The following is a 24,986-nucleotide window of genomic DNA, read 5'->3' as shown; positions in this document are numbered from 1 at the left end:
GTGGTAGGCCGTTGTCCGATGGAGCTTTACTCCGAGGTTTCCTGCCACCGCATTCCACAGCTCCGATGTGAACTGCGGGCCTCGGTCTGAGGATACATCGGCTGGGGCTCCGAACCTGGAGACCCAGGTCGAAATGAAAGCCCGAGCCACTTCCTCCGTTGTTGTCGATGACAACGGCACCGCTTCTGGCCAGCGAGTGGTTCGGTCTACCATTGTGAGGAGGTACGTGAAACCCCGGGATGGGGGCAAAGGGCCCACCAAGTCCACATTCACGTGGTCGAACCTCCTTTCCGGCACCGAGAACTGTGCTAAAGGGGTCTTTATGTGACGGTGGACCTTGGCGCGCTGGCACACCACACAGGTCCCGGCCCACTCTCGTACATCCTTTTTCAACCCGTGCCAGACGAACTTTGCTGCCACCAACTTCTGCGACGCCTTCTTGCCAGGGTGTGACAGCCCATGCACCGTCTGGAAAACCTGTCGTCTCCAGCCGTCGGGAACCACCGGCCGTGGCTGGCCTGTGGAGACGTCGCACAGAAGCGTTGTGCCGGTCTCGCCAAACGGAACGTCCTCCAACCGCAGCCCCGTCTCTGCCGTCCTCAATTCGAGAACGCCTGGGTCTGCAATCTGCTCCTCGGCCATCTTGCTGTAGTCCAATCCCAACTGGACGGCCCTGGAGAGGCAGTCTGCGACCAGGTTCTCCTTGCCTGCGACATGCTGCAGATCCGTCGTGAACTCCGATATGTAGGCAAGCTGGCGCTGCTGCCGCGCAGACCACGGTTCGGCGCTCTTCCTCATGGCAAACGTCAGCGGCTTGTGGTCCACATACGCGGTGAACTGCCGAGCCTCCAGCAAGAACCGGAAATGCCGAATGGCCAGAAAAAGGCCGAGGAGTTCTCGGTCGAACGTACTGTATTTTCGTTCATTCGGGCGCAACTGCCGGCTGAAGAAAGCGAGCGGTTGCCACGCCCCCTTCACCCACTGCTCGTGCACGGCACCCACCGCGTAGTCCGAAGCGTCCGTGGTGATGGCAATCGGAGTTTTACGGGACGGGTGTGCCAACATTGTTGCCTCCACCAGAGCCATTTTAGCGTCCACGAACGCCCGTTCCCGTTCACCATCTTTTTGCTGGCCTTGTCCTTCAGGGCCTCATACAGGGGCCGCATCAATTGGGCTGCTCGGGGAATAAAGCGGTGGTAGAAATTGATCATGCCTAAAAACTCCTGCAGGGCCCTCACTGTGAGTGGACGCGCAAAATTAGTGACTGCCTCCACCTTTGATGGGAGGGGAATCGCCCCGTACTTCGTGATGCGATGTCCCAGAAAGTCAATGGTGGATAATCCAAACTGGCATTTAGCCGGGTTGATGATCAACCCATGCTGGCTGAGGCGATCAAACAATATCCGAAGGTGAGACATGTGCTCGGCCCTTGATGTACTGGCAACCAGTATGTCGTCCAAGTAGACAAACAGAAAAGGCAGGTCCCTCAGCACCGTGTCCATCAGGCGCTGGAATGTCTGCGCTGCATTCTTGAGTCCGAAAGGCATCCTCAGGAACTCGAACAGGCCGAACGGAGTGATCACCGCCGTCTTGGGGACGTCCGCTGGCTGAACAGGCACCTGGTGGTAACCTCGCACAAGGTCTACTTTCGAAAACACCACGCTATCCGACAAGTGGGCAGAAAAGTCTTGAATATGTGGAACCGGATACCGATCCGGAACTGTTGCGTCATTGAGCCGGCGGTAATCTCCACACGGGCGCCACCCGCCCCCAGGTTTCGGTGCGATATGCAGGGGTGAAGCCCACGGACTGTTGGAGCGGCGAATAATGCCCAGGCGCTCCATGTTCTCGAACTCGGCCTTGGCGATGGTGAGTTTCGCCGGGTCCAGGCGCCGGGCCCGGGCATGTACCGGCGGGCCAGTGGTAGAGAGGTGATGCTCCACCCCGTGTCTGACCGTGGAGGACGAGAAGGTGGGCTGCGTGAGGTCCGGGAACTTGGCCAGCAGCTGCAGAAACTCCTCATCCACCGTTAGCCTTCTAGCTAATCCGGTAGAGCCAGCTCCACTTAGTGTACATGGGTAAGAGCTAAATGTTACCGCATTTATCAGGCGGCGGCCCTTTACGTCCACCAATAATCCATAAGCGCAGAGGAAATCCGCGCCCAGCAGGGGAACGGCGATCTTGGCAGTGACGAAGTCCCAGCTGAAACGCTGCCCCGTAAAGGACAGCTCCAGGCACCGCGTCCCAAACGTGCGTATGGGGGTACCGTTAGCTGCTTCTAGGGGGGGGCCCTGCCCGCCGGTCAGCATGTCCACCCGCGATGCAGGCACCACGCTCCTCTGCGCACCCGTGTCGCAGAGAAAGCGCCGCCCGGAAACGTGGTCCTTGATGAACAGCAGCCTGCCTTCCCGCCCGACGCTCATGGCTGTTACTGAGCGCCGGCTCTGGCATTTCCCGTCCCGCTGAAGCTGCACGGAGATCTGCAGCGTGTCGCCTTCGGCCCAAACCTAGCATGGTCATCGCACATGCCGGTAGACCTCTGCCGTTGGCTCGCTGCTGCCGCTGTGGCAACGATATCTGTCTCTCCCGGCAGCCATGCCGTGGGTTGAGTCGGCCTCAGTGCCGCCGTGTAGCTCTGTTGGCCAGCCAGAAAAAACTTATCGGCCTCCTCGGCCAACTCCCGACAGTCGGTGATCGCGGTGTTGGCCAACGCGGCTCGCACCGGCAGGGGTAGCTGCTGCAGAAAGAGTTCTTGAAAAAGAAAGTCCGGTCTGTGCCGTCCCAGCAGAGTTAACATTGTGTCCATGAGTTCTGACGGCTTGCTGTCGCCGAGGCCGTTCAGCGCGAGCAAGCGGCGAGCCCGCTCAGTCAGACAGCCCGAAGATCTTCAGCAGCCGGTCTTTCAACCGGGCGTACTTGCCCCTCTCCGGCGGATCTTCCAGGATGCTCGCCACTCGGCCCGCTGTAGAACTGCCGAGGGCCGCCACGACATAGTAGTACTTGGTGCCATCCGCTGTAATGTCTTTTAAGGCAAACTGAGCTTCAGTTTGCGCAAACCACACCGATGCTTGCGTCTCCCAAAACTCTGGTAGTTTCAGCGAAACTGCATGTGTCGTCATCTTCTCTCCGGAAACGTCCATGAGATATCAGGGTCACCAATGTAGGTGTGTGGAAAAAAAACGAAGAGTCGAGTGATTCTGCTTGCTCGTGGTCGTTTATTTTCCTTTCCAACACCTGTGTTATTCTCTACTTCCTGGTGCCCTTTAACCCCCCCCCCCCCATCACCAGGGCTACGCCCCTTTCCTTAAAGGGCCCTCGTGAATTCGTACATCCCTACAATGCATTTTATATTCAATAGTATGATTCATAAACTGGTTATAAGAAGTGAACGTATTCATTAGGAGGCCATTCGTTGGTTTGTGAACGTTTTAAAGCCTCGAGTTTGGCAAGTTTTCCGTCGTCATTTTGGTTTTGTTGCAGTCAGCGAACAGGAAGTGACCATATTTGAAACTAGAGATTGAGACAATGAACTCACGTTGACAAGTTTTACAGAGGGAATACATCAAGAGAGAAGTAGAGTCACTAGATGGACTTCTATACAACCAGAGGAGTCGTCCCCTGGTGGTCAGGAGAGAGAAAGCAGCTTTAACACATGAAGCTTTTGCCTCATTCCGGTTCTGAACATGTCGGCCCTCTGATGAATGAAGCCGTTTCCATCAGCAGTCAGCAGAGGTCAAAGGTCACCGTCTACTCTGCTGTTTACAATGTAAGGAAACGCAGACGGCGGACTGCAGGACGTCGTTAAGTTGTCCCAGGAGAACCAACGCAGTCTCTGCCCGACGCTGTTTAAACAGGACGCGGACTCTGACCTTTGACCTCTGACCACCTGAGGAAACTCTGGCGTCCTGGTTCTGCACTAACTCTGAACCCGTCAGGCGGACAGCAACCGCTTCCTGTTCTCAGAACGTGTGGACGTAAAGACGACCTATGGACATCACCTTCAAGTGTTATTCCTCTTTTATTATGAAAAGTCCAACGACAGGAAATCAAATTATGACACGTTAAATATCCAACTAATATATTATACTAGTATTTTTCTTTGTCGTCCCAAAACTGAAAATGTAATTTAAAAATATTTAAGATTTTCTTTAAAATACTAAAATATATTCTTTGTTTGTGATCCGTTGTTCAGACTTTATCATTTTTATTGAAGAGTTAATTATTCAAAGATAAAATTAATTTCAGGCCTGACATGGATTTTGTAATTATATATATTTTTTTATATTTTAAATGTCACAAATAATTTGATTTAATTCGTTTTAAAAAACAAAAAGTTTTTCTTTCCCCTCAATATATAACCAGCTCCAGCTGCATGATGGGTAATGCAGTTCGGACTCATTTTGGGGAACTTATTTCATTATTTTCAGGACAAAACGTTGTCCTCAGAAACTGATTGCAGATCAGTTAATATTTCACCGGTTGAAGTCAAACACGTATTCCACAGTCTCTCGTCAGAGAAACAGTTTAAGGGAGACTTTGAAAGTAAAGCTTCTGGCCTTCAGAATAAAAGCAGGCAAATAATAATAAGAATCATAATTCAGTAAAAATACGGCGCAATTTAACGCAGCATTGTGTCGGTACAGGAAGAAAAAAAACACAAACTACACATTACAGTTTATACTCTGTTATAATATTGTGTTACTCCGACACTGATTATTAAAGAAAACACTATATAAACCTCCCGCGCTTTTATTCTGAAGGTCAACGCTTCTTCCTGTGAACGCATCCGAGCATTGTGGGATATTTGATCATTTTAATGCCTCCAAATATTGAATAACTCACTTAGACGGAACACAATTAAGACAGGAAGTTGAAATGTCTTTAAGGCAGTGTCATTTTTTTCAAAATAAAAGTCCCCAAATTAAAAAAGGCAAGAGTAAAATACGAGGCTGTGTTTTTTTCTTCCATTTGTACATATATATATATATATATATGAATATATATCTGAGTTGATCCGTGTTGGTGGCGGGTAAATCCTCAAACTGACCGTCTGTCAGCCGATTGGTTCTCCAGTCTGATCAGCAGCAGGACCCAGTGGTGGCGTCGTGCGCTCTAGTCCTCGGCGTGGTTGTACAGGGCGTCGGCGGTGGGGTTCTTGCGGTGGGCCGGCGGCACCAGGTGGTCGGGCAGCTCCCCGGGCAGCTCGAAGCCCTCCAGCTTGATCTTGATGAGGTGCTGCGCGAGCGCGAACTCCTCGTCGTCCAGCATGCCGTCCTGGTCGCAGTCCGCCAACTTCCAGATCTTCCCTAGCACGGTGTTGGGCAGCCGCGAGTTCATCATCTCCTTCTTGGCGTTGACGCCGGTGATCTTGCCGTTGACGGGCATCAGCATGTAGAAGAGCTCGTCGTAGCGGTGCTTCTCGCGCCCGACGATCCAGTCCTCGGCGTCCGCCCCGGCGCTGACGCCCTCGCCATAGCCGGGGCCGAAGGGCCCGTACTGGGAGCCCTCGAAGGCGCCGCCGGACACCATCGGCGGCGGCGCCTTTGACTCCTCGTCCCGGATCATCGACATCAGGCCGGCGATCTTCGTGGAGAGCATCTTGTCCACCGACTCGATCAACTTTATCTTCAGGGACGGGAACTTGCTGAAGTCGTAGTGCTGCAGCATGTCCTGCAGGGGGAGGAGCCAAAGTGTTTAAAACCAGGAGGAGTAGAAGTCTTTAAAATGAGGAGAAGAAGTTTTTTAAAGTATTTGTTCCTATTGACATTGACTCGTTGTTGCAGTTCCTGTTTGTCGCCAGCAGGTGAAGACAAAGACTACACTAACAAGTTAATGAAGAGGTTTATAGTATAGTTTTATTGTACCTTATCTCAGAGGTACATATTCTACTACACCTATAATATATTACATATGATAAAAGATAGAAAACTCTTTAGAAATCCTTTTAATCAGCTGGAAATACATAATCACAAGGTTGTAGAGATACAAGGTTCCTCCAGGAGACATCGATGCAGCAGAAACATCAGATATCAATTAATACTTTCACTGCATGTTTTTATACTTGTGGTATTAGTACTTTTACTACATGTTTTTATACTTTGGTGCTTAGTATAAATTATTAATTAGTACTTTTACTGCAGTAAAGGATCTGAGTACTTCTTCCAACTCTGATAATCACACGATGAGACGGAGCTGATAGTCAAACCTCCTGCTTTCTGCAGCTGGACACAGTGTGGCATGACCTCTGACCTCTGAAGAACACACACACACTAGTCTGCAGAAGAATCCAAATAACTCGCAACATGTGTCAGAATGTGTGTGTGTGCGCGTACACATCTCACCAGGGAACCGAAAAATCTGAAACATTCCCTCGTCAACAATCCAATAAGTAAAAGTTTAACTGGGGAAGACACACACACACACACACACACAGCAGAGTCCAGTTCACATGCTGTTCTCAGTGGAAGAAGCACTGATCTTTTTACTGCAGTCGAGGCAAAGTGAAAACGTCCACCCGTATTATCGCCTTTATTTTGAAAAACCACGCCTCCTTCCTGCCCAAATCAGACCCAAGTTGATATAAATGTACCCGATTGTGTATCTAGTATATTCTGGTTGTACTTTAAGTACATTTAATTAAAAACACCTACGTTCTTTTCTTTATCCCATCAACGTGATTTAAAAACATTTGCATGACGTCCTGATCCTCAGATTTACGACGGTCCTTGAACACAACGTGTGTGTGAAAAGCCGCTGAAAACATTTTTTTCTTCTACGAGTCTCATTTAAATCCCCAAAATCTCGCCACAAATAAACCATTTGATGAGCGTGTTGGGAGACAAGCCAATCAGAGTGAAGAAGGAGAAGGGGGCGGGGCTTCCTGTACCTGCATCTTGGTGATGTTGGGGAAGTCCCCGGGGCTGATGTGGTGCTCCCGCTGCAGGATGCAGTAGATCTCTGGGAGCCGGGAGATAAGCTCCTCCTTCTTCTTCTCTCGGCCAAACAGAGACGGCATCTCCTTCTTCAGGTAGCTGATGATGTACGCATGCACCTGCAGGAGGAGGGGGAGGAGGAGGAGAGTAGAGGGAGATGTAGATGGAGGAAGAGAAGAAGGAGAAGGAGGAGGTTAGCTGAGAGTAACAAAGGCCCAAATGCAAAAACATCAACATTTTTTGACCTTCACGTTATGAAAACAATCAAATCAGTTGGTGGTTAAAGGAACTGATGTTAATCTGCACAGAGGAGGAGGAGGTGCAGCAGCAGGAAGAAGAAGAAGAGGAGGATGAGCAGCAGGAAGAAGAGGAGGAGCAGGAGTTCACAAAGCCTTCAACTCTCCCTCCCAGTCAGCAGCTAGAAGGAGGACAGAGATACTTTTGGTTGAGGAGTCCCCGGTCAGACAGATCAGGGGGAGGAGCCTCTGCTCCACAAAACCGACCAATCGGAGAGCAGCAGGAAATTAATGATTGGTTGAAATAATACACAGAGTTCCTCGTAAACACAACACGTCACTTCCTGTCGCACCTTGGCCAGCCGCGCTCTCTTGATGAGGTCGTTGAGTTTCCGCAGCGCCGCGTTTCTCGGGAGACTCTGGATGTCCTTGAACAGGTCCTGAGACTCCGCCTCAAAGAGACGCCTGGACAGGAAGTGAACGGGTGAATCAATAACAGGTGACTCGTCAATAAATACAACCAGATATAACTTAGACAACTAAATCATCAAAGAAATAAACTGTATTAATATAATGTGTAAATTAATTAATATCGGACCGGTTCGCAGTTTGGATGAATGAATGAATGAATGGATGAATGATTGAATAGATGAATGGATGAATGAATAGATGAATGGATGAATACATATATGTATGGATGGAGGGAGGGATGACTGGATGGAGGGATGACTGGAGGGATGGATGGAGGGATGAATGACCAACCTGTTCTCACTGTTCTGCAGCGGTTTGCCCCAGAAGGATCCCAGGTAAACTCTCACCACTTCCGGCGTGTTGATCACTTTCCCCAGTGACCACATGAGGGCGCCGTACACCCTCATCAGCTGCTGCGTGTCCACCTGAGAGCGCAGGTGAGGAAGAGGTTACTTCGTCTTCCCAACGATCCAGAGGCCGACCATACCTTCGTCGTCGTCTTCGTTCTCCCACCTGGTCGGCCTTGTTGAGGACCACCCGGATCTTGTCGTCTTGTCCTTTGAAGGCTCGGATGGCTTCGGCGAACTCGTCCGAGATGTCCAGCTTGTGGGCGTCGAACAGCAGAATGATCCGATCCACGCGTTCCCCGAACCAACGCAGCACCTCCGTGAAGTCATAACCTGCAGACAGGAAGTTCATCCTTTCAAAATAAAGTCACTTTTAATGTCAATCACCTTGTAGCCCCGCCCCTATAGCATCCCCTGCTTTATGAACTCATGTTTACTGAAGTAGTTATTATATAGACTTCTATACAACCAGAGGAGTCGCCCCTTGGTGGTCAGGAGAGAAAATGCAGCTTTAACAAATGAAGCATAGACTTCTATACAACCAGAGGACCAAGTTAAATGAAAAACATTCCAATTATTAATTACTGCAAATTCACAGGTTATACCAGGATATGTTGTCTTATATTTAGTGATCTCAAGTTCAGATTGAAACGCCCTCTGAACACAACCAGTTATTATAGTAATGCAGTATGAAGCGTTCAATGAGGGTCATGCAAACATGCAGCTGAGAGCAACGAGGGCAGCTGCTATGCTATATATTTAAGTGTGTGTCTGTGTGTGTGTGTGTGGCAGCAGCAGTTTGGGTGTGGTTCCTCTAAAACTGGGTAACGCTCTGAAACTAAACTCAAACGAAAGCTTTGACATTTTAACTGGAAACACGTTTATTTGTCAGAAAATCCTGCTCAGATTTCAGAGATCAGCTGTGTTCTACTCTATGTTCTACTCTACTCTGTTCTACTCTACAGTGTTCGACTCTACTGTGCGACACTTTACAGTGTTACACTTTACTCTAATTTACTTTATTCTAATGTACTTTAATTTACCTTACTGTGTTCTACTTTTCTCTTTTGTACTTTTCTCTACCTAAATCTAATCAGCTCATTGTGGATGTTTGCGTGACATCTGAATAATTTCCCTCCAGATGTTCGTGAGATTCGGCGCTCATGAGAACGGACATGATAGGAAGTAGAAAAGGTCTGTGGATTATCAACAACAACAACAACCTCTCAGAGAAAAATAAAACACAAAGCCATCCGCCTGCAGAGACACAACCAGAGAGGAAGATTTAGGTGAACTGGCCCTTTAAGAGCAGAAGGAGGTCTGTGAGTCACCAGCAGGGGGAAAGTTCCACTTCCTGTTAGGACACCTTTCAAACTCCATCAGCTGCTCTTTCCTTTGACTCATAAAGGTCACCTTTAAATCCTACACACACACACAAACACACACACACACACACACCAGCATGTATGCATCCAGTCTACCTGAACACACACACACCTTCAGTAAACTTGTCAACCTTTCCCCTCGACTGCTTTCTAAAACGGCTTCATGAGATCTGTTTGAATCAACACTTGAACAGGAAATCAGCTGACATCACAGAGTTTAGATTAATTTGCCACAGACACAATCAATCAACCAATTAATCAATCAATCACTGGATCAATGTCTGCGATGCCACCGTGTTGAACAATAGGTTGTATTAGATTTCAACCTTTAACATGGAGGCGCTGCTGTCCACTATCACAACAACACACACACACACACACACACACACTGTAATTTACTAAAAACTAAACTCAAACAATGTGGCTGGTTAAATAACAGAAACACAGCTAACAAAAGTTAACGCACAATAAATCTTTTATTATTTATATTTTTAAACTCTCCTGAACACCAATCCTGTGTTTGTATTTTATGAATTAAGTTTTTTGGGGGTTTTCCACCCTTTCAGAATAAAGTGACCGGGTTTCTGCTGCTGTGAAGAATCAACTGTAAGGAATCGTGAATAAAAGATGTGTGAAGGTGTCGGGAACCACCCCTCCCCCGAGCTTCAGGTTACACCTGCAGCTTCAGGTGAGTGAAGTGAGAGAGTGAGTGAGTGAGTGAGTGAGTGAGTGAGTGGTAAATACATCAACTTCATCGGCCGGGGAAACTTCCTGCACCTACCAGAGCAAAAACACTTCCCCCCAGTGTCCAATCCCGATTCTCCGCTCCTATTAGGACGACTGATTACTCCACTTGTTCCACTTCCTGTTCCAAGGGAAACACCTTCGGAGGAACAATACTACTTCCTCTTTTGGCGTACTGTAATAATGTCCTGGACAAAAAAAGAAATGTGTGCAGAGTGCACCAGAGGAAGTGTGACACATGGAGCTCACATCACATGATACTTGGCACTCTCGACGTTATGATGCAGAAAAAGAAAAAACTATTAAAAAAAAGAGTTACTGCTCACACACACGATAGTGTTTAGGATACAAACTGGGGACCTTGAGACAACGGAGGACGGGTGAATAGAAACTGAGCCTGTGAAGGATTTAACATGAAAAGATAATGTCGACATGACACTGCAGCATAAGTATGCAATGGATTCAAGTAGATTTGGGTGTTTACTGAATTTCTAAATGTTGCTAGTGAACTCAAGCAGAGGAAACGGTCTTCAGTGTTTTCCACGACTAAGATGTGACTCTGGGAAACCTAAAGTTAACAGCAATGACGACAACAGTCAACAGCTGATATCTTAGGCGAAATATTCACTGTAATACGATGACATTTGTTTTCATTGACTAAAGTTGTGAAGAAGAAAGAAAAAAAACACGTGGGAAGCAGGAAGTTATGGTTTAGAGCTCAAGACTTTCTCTAATGTCTCAACGTTTATGTTTATTATGCAACAAATCTGCTCCGGTCATAAAACTACATTTAAATCCAGAAGCGGAACTGTTATTACAGAAGAAGAAGAAGAAGAAGAAGAATCAGAATCAGAATCAAACTGGTATTCCAGCTGCAGATGTGATGTTGGTCACCGAGTTCATTTACGGGGACCAGGACTGAAGCAGACCAGTGAAACCAGGACTGGAGAGGGTGGGACAGAGGAGGACAGAGTCTCTGGGGAAGAAGGGAGGGATTCCTGGCTGAAAGCCCGAGAGGACGATCCATCAGGTTTAGGAATTTTAGGAAGTGAGGCTCGATCCACCAGTGACTCAATGATATGCAGAGACTTAAACTCCAGAAGAAGAAGAGAAAGAACAACCAGAAAGTTTCTGCGCTACCGGCGTTAGAGGAGGTACGGAGCTTACAGAAGGTACCGGCGTCTCAGGAGGTACAGAGGTTAGGACCTTACAGGAGGTACCCACTTTACAGGAGGTACTGATGTTACAGGAGGTACCGGCGTATCAGGAGGTTTGGACCTTACAGGAGGTACCCACTTTACAGGAGGTACTGGCGTACCTTACAGGAGGTACTGATGTTACAGAGGTACCGGCGTTGCAGGAAGCAAAATTAATCTAACTGAGCGCGAAGACTTCACTTAAGTGTGATTAAATAATCTGAGTTCACACATGAACTTCTGCAAAACAAACGTCAATGCCACGACACAAAAAGGGGTCAAATAAATTAACACACACACACACACAGAGCAGTAGCTGTAGTCTGTCAGTGATGCTGCTGATGTAATGTGTGTGTTTAACGTCTTTTACAGGAACTTAAATCTAAATGGTTCCAGATGGAGGGAACGCCCCTCCCTCAACCCCCCCCCCCCCCTCCCCACCCTGTCCAGCTGAAGCCTTTAACGGGTGCTGTCATCATCATCATGACTCGCTTTGAGAGAAGCAGGAGGAACTACAAGTTGTTTGTGCAGGACGAGAAGAACAAACACAGAAAGCACTGCCTCTTCATTTGCATGTTCTTTCTCCTTAAATTAAAAAGGCAATGGAAGACAATTTGTAGTTAGCATGTGTTTTTGTATTCTCGTGGAAATAAAACACATTTTACTACTTTGTCCGTTTGGATTTGTAGATTTCTCAGAAATTCACAAATAATTACCATTACTAAAAACTTGCAATACAAAGATAATTTGTCTTAATGTAACGAATCTACTGGTAAAGTTTCATGATGATATTTATTTAGTTAATTTTTCTACCCCATCTCAAAAAATTATATTTGACACTTTTTTGAAAACAAAATTATACAAAACTATTTCATCTGTAAATAAAAAAAGCGGTGTCTGAGCGATAGTTTTTTTTACTTAAAGAGACACACCGACATAAAAAGCTGATTCATAACTTTTCCATGGTCGTATATATTTGGAGGCTAGAGTTGCATTTCTTTGGCCTCTAACACTTCCTGCCTCCTCATAACACGCCTCCTGCCTCCTCATAACACGCCTCCTCTCCTGACTCCTCATTCCAAATGTTTTGCTTCCAGAAATCTTGTTTTGGAAAATCCAGCCATCAGAGCTCACAGATGTTTTTCTCTCCGCTGACTCTCATTTGCCAGATTTGTAACAACTTCTCCTCTCTGCTTCCCCCGGAGGCTCGTCTCCAGTTATCAGAAAATCCAACACTGCAAACTAAAGAGTTATATATAGATACCTGGCGTCTCACTGCGGTCTTCATCACAACAAACAGGACGTCTCTGATCCCCCAAAGCAAGATGGAAGTGGAATGCAGTTCCTCTCATGGCCACTAGAGGATGGCTCCAAGGCGCCTTCATGGACTTTAAAACAACTGACGTTATCTTTATATTCGAGGACAACGGTGTAGTTCACTAATGACTCGAGTCTCAAGTCAAGTCCCAAGTCATGTACTGAATCAAGTCCCAAGTCAGGACAGTCAAGTCCCAAGTCAGGACAGTCCCAAGTTAAGTACTGAATCATGAATGCAGTTCCTCTCATGGCCACTAGAGGCTGGCTCCGAGGCACATGCATGGAACAGCTTCTGGTAACATGTTTAACAGAGTAATAGCACCAGTACATACGGTAAAGATACATAGTTACTCATGATATTTAGTTACTGCAGATATGTTGCTTTGTGTGTGAACACTCGGTCAGTTTCTCTGGTTTCAGGTCCTCATTTATAAACTCTGGTGGAGGAAACGGGCCAACAGACGAAATAGGAAGTAAAGGGGAAAAAAGAGAATTTTACAAGAACACTTCACTGAGAAAGACCCTCTACACCTGTTTGACCTGAGGATGGGTCATGGGGGATAGCCAGATCACTTAAAAAACTGACTGGGAAATTATCTTTATCTCACAACGGTGAAGTTTACTGATGAGTCGAGTCCCAAACCCAGTACCGAATCTAGTCCCAAGTCAAATCCCAAGTCAGAACAGTCTAGTCCAGAGTCAAGTGAAGTACCAAGTGACGACCATCAAGTCCCAAGTCAAGTCTAGTCTCAAGTCAAGATTGTCTTGTCCCAAGTCCTTTGAGTCCGAAGCCAATCAGAATGGATGCTTTGCTAAACCTAATGCAAATTTAACAGAGTATTATTAAATTAAATGTGTAATGTTTTTATTCATCAGCGAAAGAAAGTTAGTTAAACATAATCGGACTCGCTCAGAGTGAAGAACATCAGCAACAAGCTCTGATCTGTGACCTTAAACCTCTGCCAGTTTAAACTCAGTCATCCCTGCCAGCGATGAATGAAATGAGGAGTTTGGATCCCAGCAGGCCGGCCGCGCTCTGCCCTCACACAATATGGGGAAGTGAAAGAATCACACACACACACACGCACATGTGCACACACACACACACACACACGCACACATTCCATTACCTCTGCTGATTCGCTGCTTCTCTCCGGACAGGATGCCGGGCGTGTCGATGATGCTGATGCTCTGCAGGACCTGATTGGGCATCTGAGAGCAGATGAACCTGAACACAGGGAGAGAGGTTTCCATCAGGTGGGTTAACTCCCTCACCTCTCATAGTTTCTTTAAAGAAAGTCAAGTTATAAGTTATATTTACTTCTTTTCCTGCAGATAATACTCAGTACATGTGTCTGTGTGTGTGTGTGTGTGTGTGTGTGTGTATTTATGGATGAGCCTTCTGATGATTAGCTTCTCTAAAAACACATTTACCTTGAACACACAAAAAAAGATGACTCAAAAAGGATTTAAACGACCCTCAGATCATTTAAATTATTAACTTATAAATAATGTTTAAAAAAATAAAATCAACATTTTCCAACTGGCATCTATATATATTTATATACACACACACACAAACATATATAAGTATAAGTCCTCATCATTCAATCGGCACAGTCTTTCGTCATCATATTTTTAGTTTGCGTTGCAAATAAAATAAAATAATCAAAGTTTGGTTCAACTTTGTTTGGGTTCGGCAATATTAGGATTTGACTATTTGACTATGTATAAAATGTCAACACGATACAATACGGGCTGGAAGAAGAGAAGAGAAGTACAACTCCAGTTGTTTTACTGGGACACTCCCAGTTCACAGACCTGTGGGACTCGTGGTGCTACGTGGTGTTAAGGGACATTTATTGGCTGTGTGTGTGTGTGTGTGTGTGTGTGTGTCTCAAGAGTCATGTATCTTAACATTATCAGTCTGTTAATTTGTTGATTGCTAAAACTTCATTTTCTCTTTAAAATATCAGAACACGTTTAAAAACGCTTCAAATATAATTTTCTTGGTGTTCACCACCTTGAATCAAAATTTTTTTTTAATCTGCACGTTAATTTTAAGCATGTGACCATTTTTACTTTTCTGTTTGTGTTTGTATTTAATAGTAGTATTTTTATTTGTCCGGAGCCAGGCTCGCAGTTTCCCCCTGCTTCCAGTCTTTATGCTAAGCTAGACTAACCACGGCCGGCTCAGAAAGAGAAAAAGAACATTTACCAACAAGATGAACTAATTCTGTAAAAGGTGTGTGTGTGTGTGTGTGTGTGTGTGTGTGTGTGTGTGTGTGTGTGTGTGTGTCCTCTAAGTCGTCATAAATATCAAATCTTAAATTTAGCCGACGGACCGCGGCGGGAAAAAACAAAAAACGCTGTGCCGATACGTGGTGACGCACACACACTTCCCCCTGGAAACAATCAGTTATTGAGGTGGAACGAGGTGGGATTCCTGGTTAAAGGAATGCCTCGAGACACACAGAGACACACACACACACACTTCGAGGGGAACTTCTCCCTTCACTTCCTGCTGCCACTCTCGAAATATTTCGGGACAGAGGAAATACGTTTGGACCGGAGTGCTTTGAGCTAAATTTAAACCCTCACAGTGTGTGTGTGTGTGTGTGTGTGTTTGTGTGTGTGTGTGTGTGTGTGTCATTTCCCGGGCAGTGAGCGGTGAAGTGGCCTGAAGAGTCAGGACGTTCTTCAGCGGCAGGTCGTCCAAACAATAGTCGTCAAACTTAAGAACTTCCCATGTGAAGACCAAAGTTCGGTTTGTTACGGGTTGTGGAATTATTTTTACTTTGATGAAAAAAAAAGAAATACAAAAATTTACTTTTAAATGTTTTAGAAGCAGAAAATCCTAAAGATCGTCACGCGAGTAAATATTTAGCAAATAGTTGATAGGATATTCAACCTTTGTTTCTTTATAACACTTTTAATATTTCACTTATTTCTTTACAGGGTTTGTATCAAAGGTAATTAAGTAATTTATGAATATGAAGATTAATATAATCCCTCCTCGCTATAAACGCCACATATGTGTGTGTGTGTGTGTGTGTGTGTGTGTCTGTGTGTGTGTGTGCGTGCGTGTGTGCCTGTGTGTGTACCTGTTGAGGAAGGAGTTCCCAAACGCGTTGAGCTTCCTGAAGGGCTTCCTGGGGTCGACCACCAGCGCGTTGCCGGGGATGATGCCCTCGTTCTCGCCGTACATCACGGCGATGAAGCCGTCCGTGGTCGGCTCCGGACCGATCCGCATCCCCGGGAAGTCCTGCTCCAACAGGTACCTGGGGGGTGATGGTAAATGAAATACACAATAGTTATATATTCTTAGAAAGAAAAAAAATCAGCCTACAAAACTGCAATTGGTGCGTCTCTATATATTTACTATTTGAAGTGACAGCAAAGAACTTTAAACTGGTCCTGAACCCGTCCCAGTGTAGTCCTGGTCCTCTATCGACCTCAGTGTAGTCCTGGTCCTCTTACAATACCACTTTAGTCCACAGGGGGCACCAGGAACAACACTTTAACAGAAGTTTGTCCCAATCAAGATTATTTAAGCAAACCCACAGGTGAAATAAACATTATTGAGAAAGCTTCAATCTGACAGGAGATTAGAGAATCATGACAGAGTTTAAAAGAGTCATACAACAGACGCATGTTGCTAATGTCCGCACGTGTGGCCCAATCAGAGGCTGAGACGCTGGTTTCACTTCACCTCCGTCAAAAGAAGAACAAACGAAATACGGCGACTCTGCAAAATACTGCCAACTTCTTCATGATTCATAGCATTATGTTCAGTTCCCATGATTCATTGCATTCCTCGGGGCAGGGTGGTGCCTCAGCGATGGAACCCACACACACACACACACACACTGTAGCAGAGATTACTCTGCAGCTTGTGTTGGACCTAAACCGACTGCAGGTCAGTTCTGAACGTCTGGTTTGCTTCCAAAACCTACGACTGTTTGTACCCGACACACACACACACACACACACACACACAGACACACACACACACACACACACACACACACACACACACACAGAAACACACACAGACATACACACACAGACACCTGCTGCTGTTGAGTTCAAGGACAATCTGAAAAAACAAACCTCCCTTTCAAGCAATCAAGAATGTGTAAAAACAAGTGTGTTTTTCTCTCTCTAATACACAACAAATGTCTGTAAATTGTCATTTATCATAATTTAAACAAGCTCAAGATCATATCAACTTTTGTTGTTGTAACTTTTGTGGAAGTAACACCTTTAAAAACCGTTGCTGCAACACAATATATACGTTGTAATACACCCGTCTGCTACAGGGGGCAAACATCATCTACAAACATGCTCCACTCATGTTTTGTCAGCCAGATTTATTACCACAACACGGGAGAGACTTGTTTGACATCGGCTTGTTTGTCGTTTCTAATGAAGACGGCTTTTCAAATAAAGACGAGGACATTAAGCCCAAATAAACCCAAATAAACCCGAATATATCCCGTAAAGTTATTGAAGACGATTAAAGGCCGTCTGGCGTTAATATTTAACCAATGTGAAAAAAAAACGAAACTAATAAATAATGAAAATAATAATAATAATATAGTGTGTTGAAAAGATCGTGAAAAAATAAATAATATATGTTGAAAATTATTACGCGAAAATTATAATAAAGCGTGTTTAAAAAAAATCATGAAAATAGTCATTCGTAAAAAAAAGTTATTACAAAAATGTTAAGTATTTCAAAGGAATAATTAACTATAGAATTGTTTGTGAACAACAATTATTGATTTTTTATTATTATCAGTGGATGAATCTACCGGCCTAACCCAGGCGACACCAAAACAGGAAGTGATGTCACACCGGTCCGATTGAGGTAACAACGAAATATTGGAAATAGTGTGCATCACTGTACATGTTTGAGCATGTGCGTGTCTAACATGCAGCTTTTAGGGATCAAAAATCAAAAATTATGTTTTTTTATTAAGAAGTTTGAACAAAAATTTTAGAAATTAAAAACATGACACGCACACGCACGCGCGCGCACACACACACACACGCACGCACGCACGAATAAAGGTCACGTGCGGCAGAACAATGGCAGGTCGGCTGGAGGGTTCAGGGTGACACGAGCTGTCACTCTCACAGGACTACAGTTCCCATGAGCCTCACCTGGTGCCCGTGGCTTGTCACAATAAAGGTTATACATTTCGAAACGTGTCTTTAAGTAATACAACACTAGCTTGCACATAAAAGACCATAAAATGACCATTAACGAAGATTAAATGACCCATTAATGACCATAACATGACCATTAAATGACCATAAATGAACATTAAATTACCATAAATTACCATTAAATGACCATAAATGAACATTTTCATCTAAATACATTCACAATAAATGTGGAATTTCACAATAAAATGACCAAGGTTAAATAATGTCAACACCCTGGAGGAGGAAACACGCCACACTCCGGAAAAAAAGTCCTCATTCAGCCCTGCGTGGTATTCAGGGACGTTTCTACTTTAGAGAAAAACCGGAAACGTGTCGTAGTCACTGAGTGCAGAATGTAACTTTAACCCCAAAACACCTTCCACCTTTAGAGCTTCCATTGCCGCCTTTCTACCAGAATGCAACGCGGCTGGTGTCGCAAGACGTGACACGCGCGCCACAAAACTGATACAATGTCCTCAAAAAGAAAGATAAAAGAGCCCTGGCGGTGTCGCGTGAAGTGATTCACCTGACACGCAAAAGGTGGAGCAGTCCCCCTCATCGGGCCGTACCAACACAGGCTCGCGGAGGGGTGTCGCTCACCTGATGAAGGTGGTTTTCCCTGTGGAGTACTGGCCCACCAGCAGCACCATGGGCTTGCTCTGGAAGTCCGCGGCCTCCAGCGCCGGGGAGTGGAAGTCGTGGAAGAGGTATGTCTCCTCCAGCGGCAGCAGCTTCTTGAGGTAGAGGCTCTGCAGCCCCTCCGTCACCGTCTGGTACATCTCTCCGTCCTTGTTGCGGCCGCCTTGCTCCTGCTTCACCCAGCTGAACATGCTTCTCACGCGCTCCACTACAACTTCCTCGTTTCGAGGTTTCCAAATGTTCCGGCTGCTGCTTTGCGTTTCTCTTTTTTTTCCGGCTCTTTCTCTTTTCTGTTCCTTCTCCAGAGGGAAGAGTGTGTGTGTGTGTGTGTGTGTGTGTGTGTGTGCGCGCACACTGCCTCCTCTGTGCGCGTGTTTGTGGTGACGTGACGGGTACTGGTGCGCCTACCTGGGCGGGGGGCACCGCCCTTTTCCCCCCTGTGACGCAACTGCGCGTCAGCATCAGCTTTATTATTAGAAATAAAGCTGATGCTGAATACCGGCATCTTACGATCGTATATTTTAGTTAAATTATCAATCGATGAACATAAACGTGACGTCACAATCGATATGAATACATTAATAAATGACTAATAAGAGACGAATAATGAACACGTGGATGTATTATATATCTGTTCGACCTGTGAAGTGATTTGCTTTCTTAAATCAATAACCTGGTTTTGTGGCTGCAGGTCATTCTGAGCTCTTGCCACCATCATCATCATCATCATCATCACCATGGCTCTGTGTCCTGTAGCGCCCCCGGCTGGAAGAGGCCTATCTATACCACGTGCTGTACTGCAGGTTAAACGCCTCATATCTGTCTCCTAATAAACTTTATTCACACGGTTTTATAGTTTATTATAATTTTTTTCACAAAATATGTTTATTTGATTTTCTTTTTTTTCACTTCAAGAAAGAACAAGTTACAAATACAGTAAACATAAGAAACATGCTACCAGACAATCATAAAATAATGATAAAAATAAAATAAATTATATAAAATGACTCAATACTGGATGGCACACTCATTGGTACATTTGCAAGGGGTATTTAGACAGGCGGTTGCTCAGAGATTGTACAGGGGTAATGACTGTAAGGTCACTTTAGAGCCCTAATAAATTGAGGGCCCTTTACAAAGTCCTAGAAGGAAGTCCACATCTCTTCAAACTGTGCATATTTTCCTTTCAGTGAGTATGTTATTTTTTCCATCGCTATAACTTGTACAATGTCCTCTAGCCAGCCTTTGGTAGTCGGCTTCTGTATAGATTTCCAACATTTTGCAATAGTCCGTCTGGCTTGCTGTAGGCATAGGGTAACCATCTTTATGTTAGCTCTGCTGAGATTAATGTCCTTTGGTATGAGTCCCAAAACACACATTCTTTGGCACATAGGGAGAACCACCTTGATGTGTTTGAGAGTGTCTCAACAACCATCCTCAAAAATTCCTGTACTTTTTTAACAGGACCATAAATGATGGAAAGGCGTGGAGGTCTTGATCGTGGAATATGCGTACGACCAACTATTCATACTCTCTGTCAGATTCATTGATTGTGTTGTGACTGTGTTTTAATTTGTGTATAATGATTCATTCTGTACACATGGCATCTCTTGCTTCTGTCCATCCTGGAGAGGGATCCTCCTCTGTTGCTCTCCTGAAGGTTTCTTCCCTTTTTTCCCCGTGAAGGGTTGTTTGGGAGTTTTTCCTGATCCGATGTGAGGTTTTGGGACAAGGATGTCTATGTGTACAGATTGTAAAGCACTCTGAGATGAATTTCTCATTTGTGAAAATGGGTTATACAAATAAACGTGATACATGACATTCTTATCCAAAAAAGCTTAGTCTCTCGTTCATTCGTTTTGGATCCAAGCGAGCTAGAGAAATCTATAGCCGGACTCACTCACGTCTCCGTCCCGTTCCGTCTGAGACCGCTCTGTCTCGATCTCGCAGATGAAGACCTCCACATCTGATGGAGTAAGAAACGTAAGCATTTTATCCTTGTGGTAGATTCTCATCTTTGCTGGGAACTGTGATCCAAACTCAATATCCAGATTATGCAGTCGGGTTTTCACGCCGTCGAACATTCTCCTCTGCTGCTGGATCTCCGCGGAAAGGTCCGGAAACAACATCACACGATTCTCCACGAACTGCAGTGTTTTCTTCTTGCGAGCAGCATTCATCACCCGGTCTCTGTCGGTCAGCCAGCGGAATTTCACGAGAATCGCCGAAGGAAAAGGTTTAAGGTTTGGCTTGTTAGCTTTAGCGTTCGCTGTGGCTGCTTTTGGAAGTCTGAAGGCTCGGTCGATGGAAGGTGAAATACGATATGTGGGTGACTTAAGACCGAAATGCGTGACACTTGAGAGCCCTGAAATGTCTATATATTTTGCCGGAGCACTTGGGTTCTGCGACTAACGTCCACGTCATAACCGGAACCTGTTTTTTAAATTTTATTTTAACGTAGTAGATGATAGAAATTAATTAATCACAGTGATAATTGTTTACAGATCTGAACACGTGTGAGTTTAAAGTTTAAAGTATAATGAAAAGGTAATAAACAATTGTCGAAATAAATAACTGAAATAAATAACTGAAAATATAATATAGTATGAAGTCGAAAAAATCATGAAAAATAATCGTATATGTTCGAGTATAACAGTGTGAAAATATTCCAAATGAAATCATGAAGAAATTGAAAGTGTATGAGGAAAAAACAAATATTATGGAATGTGGAAAAAACATGAAAAATTTTGAAAAAAATTAAAGTGGTGTTGAAAAAATTCATGAAAACAATTAAGCTGTACTATGTTGAACAAAGTCGTAGTAGTATATGGCATGTGGAAAAGAATCATGCAAAAAAAAAAAGAAGAATGATGAAAATACATTTAGATTCATTATTTCAGATTCAGATTCAATTTATTGTCATTGCAGAGTACAAGTACTAAGACAATGAAAAGTATTGAGCATCTGACCAGAGTGCAAAAGAGAAGCAGCAGTATGTGAATAAATACAATACAATGCTATTTGAAACCTTAGCCACATTATTAGTGTCACCGACGCAGAACAAGGAGACGTCGATGTCTCAGATTAAACATGACTGTTACCTGTTGTTTTGTTACGATTAGGACACACATTGAATAACTACACAGGAGTGAGCGTGTCTTCAGAAACATGACGGGGGAGCAGCTTGCTCCAGCCTTCATTTAGGATTTCGACGGCATTAACGAAACGTTTTCCATCTTCATGACGAACATATCACTTGTTGACTGGCGATAAAAAAAATAAAAAAATGGATAAAGATTAATGCCAAGAATCGAACCCGCGATCATCTGCGACCATAGACCCACCTAAGTCGCATCCAAACTACCATTGAGCTATAGATGAATATGGGTTGGTTAGTCAGTTTAAGTTTTAGATTAATAGATAAATCACTAATAGTGATAATTAGTAATTTCGTTTCCTATTGTCGCATCAACTTTAATGCACGACGCGGCTGTTGCCTATGCAATCACGTATTTGAGTTAGGTGGGTCTATGATGTAAGAAGAAAAGGCAGTCGGTGTTAGAATATATTATATGAATATTAATGTCTTCCTAAGTTACTATATTACTTACCTAATTTGCTCAGTCAGTTTTTGTTATTGTAAAGGACATTGTAATGTAAATCGGGTCTTTGGGTGAAATAGCCTATAGCTCAATGGTAGTTCACAAGCAATGAACAGAACAGCAGGTGCACAAGTCGGATGTTTGATTCTTTGAGAAATCAGTGTTTTTATTATTTTTTTATTGTCGTTTTAGATATTTTTTATTGCCAGTCAACAAGTGATTTGTTTGTCATGAAGGTGGAAAACGTTTCGTTAATGCCGTCGAAATCCTAAATGAAGGCTGGAGCAAGCTGCTCCCCCGTCATGTGTCTAAAGACACGCTCACTCCAGTGTGTAGTTATTCAATGTGTGTCCTTATCGTAACAAAACAACAGGTAACAGTCATGTTTGATCTGGACCAGTGAGTGCTGCACAGGGTAGAGTATAGTTACGAGGATATATGTGGATCCGTAGTCTCGAATATAAAACATAAGAGATGTGAGACAGCACTTAGTGTTGTTGGATCACAATTTAATCGGAGTCGATCACAGTTTCCCAGCTGACAGCGGTGGGCGAGCTGGGTGTAAACAACGGGCTACATGCTTCATTACACACTGTATGAAGAGTAAACTGCTCTCACATCGACTTGACGTCAGATAACGACGTATAACATAAATATCAGACTGACAGCAAGAGCATTTTGTCAAGTATTTATTGAAGTTAGTAGTATATTGAACAGGCATCTTTAAAACATTAGCGTTACATAAAAAGAACGTGACAGAGAGGCTAAGCGATGGAAATGTGCATTTCCTAGTTAGTCGAGACGGGTCCTGAGAGGCAACTCGAGGCCACTCCTACGGCACATCTGCCTCATGCACGCGTAACAAAACCAGTTAATTCAAAAACCAGTTAATCCCGCACACCGCCTTGCTCCCGCTTCACCGAGCTGAACATGCTTCTCACGCGCTCCACTACAACTTCCTCGTTTCGAGGTTTCCAAATGTTCAGGCTGCTGCTTTGCGTTTCTCTCTTTTTTCCGGCTCCTTCTCTTTTCTGTTAGGTTCCTCTCACGGAACACCGCGACAACTAAAAGACACAAAACAGCTTCACGCACAAACAAGGAAACACGTAGTCTGTCAATAAATATATAAAAGTACAGGACAACTTAAACGTTAATGTAATGGAGGTTACCGTGCTGGCCTGGTAGACATTAAAGTCCGACATTTCTCTTCTTTCTGAACGCCGCGTCCACTTCCGGTTAGTCACGTGACAACAACACCAGCTTGTTTATCGTTACGAGTAAAACAAAGGCAAAACAGTTAAGAGTTTAACACAAAGTACCCGATATAACAGTAAACAAAAAATGCATTAAACCAATAACAATAGTAAACTAAAGTACATATTAGTCATTTAAATCTCGTGGGTCAACTTCCGGCCCCGCTGCGGGCGAGGGCGGGAGCTGCGCATGCGCACTGCTTCGCGGCTTTAATACGTCACGGAACATCAGCGCATGCCCTTGATGTTTCAGCTTGCCAGTTGTTATATATACAGCAGGAGGAGCTTGTGGAAAGTATCGAGGAACCTTTTTGATAAAGCAGTTTTCTGAGATAAACTATGGCCCGTTGTCCTATGAACAAAAACAACATGAAGAGCGAGACAACGCACATCCCACACAATCCCACCAGGATAATCGATCAGGGCAACTATTTCCTCCACCAAAGACCAGATCAGGCACAAATGAAGAAGTCTCAGTCACCAGCACACAATGAGAACAAAACAATGTTTAACCGGTTGACTGGGCGCTTGAAAGATCTCACGGGTAAAGTGTCAAAGTTTCAGTACGAGTTGGAGCATTGTGAAGTTTACCAAACTATAGATTTTTATAATCGGTATATTTTTAGACCAGATGGCTTCATAAAGAGAAGCGCAAGAATATGTTCAACTTACTTGCCCATTCTGCAACGTGAACTGAAGGTCATAAGCCAACGTCCCAATGTCCTTGAGCTCGAAATGTATTCAGATTTAATAAGCAAATGTGTTACTTTCGGGGAGATAATGATGGAACGGCTGGAAAAGCTGTCATCAGACAATGAGACTGAAGAGATGATCCCCGTGAAGGTCGCTGGACCTCTGGAGGTCAAAGATCAGTTCTCAGAACCCATGTCATGGGAGATAGAAAAAATTGACCTCGTCCTAGAAAGAATCCTGGACATGTTGATTTGTAACATCCAGAAGATGACCGGCGTTAAGCGTCACCTCATCAAAGACGACATTTCTCTGGAGCTTGATGCTCTCGCAAAGACGTTTCTTTGGCTGGTCCTTCAAGACCAGAAGAGCTATGAGAGGGTATTTCCAACTGGAAAGGAAATCAAAGTTAACGTTGACGTTAAAGTGATGTCATACATCGATCAAAATCCGATTCAGAGTAAATATTGTACAAACATTGTTAGATGTATAATTACTCAGGAAGTGACAGATTACCTCTTGAGTCACCTCACACATGGGACGGGGCCCAAGATGATCAGAGAAAGCATCACAAGCGGCTCATCTTGCAATCCGTCGTGTGCACAGACGTACACTGAGACGCTGACCAATATGTATATTTTCCTGGAAGAGATGAATGTAGAGATAGACAAACACAAAATCGAGTGTCCTTCACCTGCTGACGTGCCAGAAGAAGGTGTCGTGGATAACGTATGTCCTCTACTTGAATCCTCAGGATGTCTTTTAAATGACTCACATTGTGACTTAATGAACCCCAAGTCTCCTCCACCAACGGACTTGCAGACCAAGACCGATCCAAGCCACCGACTTCCAAGTGAGAGAACAGAAACTAAGTGTCTTTCACCAGCTCAGGCGTCGGTGGACAGCTTGAGGAAGGTCGTAGCTTCAGCAATTCCTGGCGCAGTGTTTGACGAAGTAGAC

At 44.6% G+C, this 24,986-nt stretch overlaps 1 protein-coding gene and 2 long non-coding RNA genes across 4 annotated transcripts; 1 reads left to right on the top strand and 2 right to left on the bottom strand.

Moving 5' to 3' along the window:
• Window positions 1–3,999: 3,999 nt before the first annotated feature.
• Window positions 4,000–19,157, bottom strand: ehd4 (EH-domain containing 4). Of its 2 annotated transcripts, none has more exons than XM_056426334.1 (8): window positions 18,443–19,157; window positions 15,733–15,909; window positions 13,759–13,856; window positions 8,153–8,319; window positions 7,931–8,064; window positions 7,522–7,633; window positions 6,887–7,051; window positions 4,000–5,670 (listed from the first exon to the last, which is right to left on the bottom strand). In XM_056426334.1, exons 1-8 carry the CDS (start codon window positions 18,670–18,672, stop codon window positions 5,113–5,115), a joined length of 1,641 nt encoding a protein of 546 aa, XP_056282309.1. In that variant the 5' UTR covers window positions 18,673–19,157; the 3' UTR covers window positions 4,000–5,112. The 2 variants fall into 2 exon arrangements, with proteins under 2 accessions (XP_056282309.1, XP_056282311.1); XM_056426336.1 differs by lacking the exon at window positions 18,443–19,157 and adding an exon at window positions 16,011–16,090.
• Window positions 16,676–20,302, top strand: LOC130201369 (uncharacterized). The gene is made up of 2 exons (XR_008833173.1): window positions 16,676–18,549; window positions 19,173–20,302. It is a non-coding gene; the product is annotated as an uncharacterized LOC130201369 (long non-coding RNA).
• A 2,455-nt stretch (window positions 20,303–22,757) lies between these two features.
• Window positions 22,758–23,283, bottom strand: LOC130201370 (uncharacterized). Its single transcript, XR_008833174.1, has 2 exons — window positions 23,253–23,283; window positions 22,758–23,165 (listed from the first exon to the last, which is right to left on the bottom strand). It is a non-coding gene; the product is annotated as an uncharacterized LOC130201370 (long non-coding RNA).
• Window positions 23,284–24,986: the final 1,703 nt, after the last annotated feature.

The sequence above is a fragment of the Pseudoliparis swirei genome, chromosome 11 (assembly GCF_029220125.1).
Source record: "Pseudoliparis swirei isolate HS2019 ecotype Mariana Trench chromosome 11, NWPU_hadal_v1, whole genome shotgun sequence".
In the NCBI taxonomy this organism is placed as follows: Eukaryota; Metazoa; Chordata; class Actinopteri; order Perciformes; family Liparidae; genus Pseudoliparis; species Pseudoliparis swirei.
Note: the sequence above shows the minus strand (reverse complement) of the source record. Positions and strands in the feature narration are given on the sequence as shown.

Coding starts and splice junctions, on each gene's coding strand:
- ehd4 (XM_056426334.1), bottom strand. CDS start 18,672: ATGTTCAGCTGGGTGAAGCAGGAGCAAGGCGGCCGCAACAAGGACGGA. Junction 13,857..15,732: donor GGGAACTCCTTCCTCAACAG/GTACACACACAG, acceptor CCCTGTGTTCAG/GTTCATCTGCTCTCAGATGC. Junction 7,052..7,521: donor AGAGAGCGCGGCTGGCCAAG/GTGCGACAGGAA, acceptor CTCCTCCTGCAG/GTGCATGCGTACATCATCAG.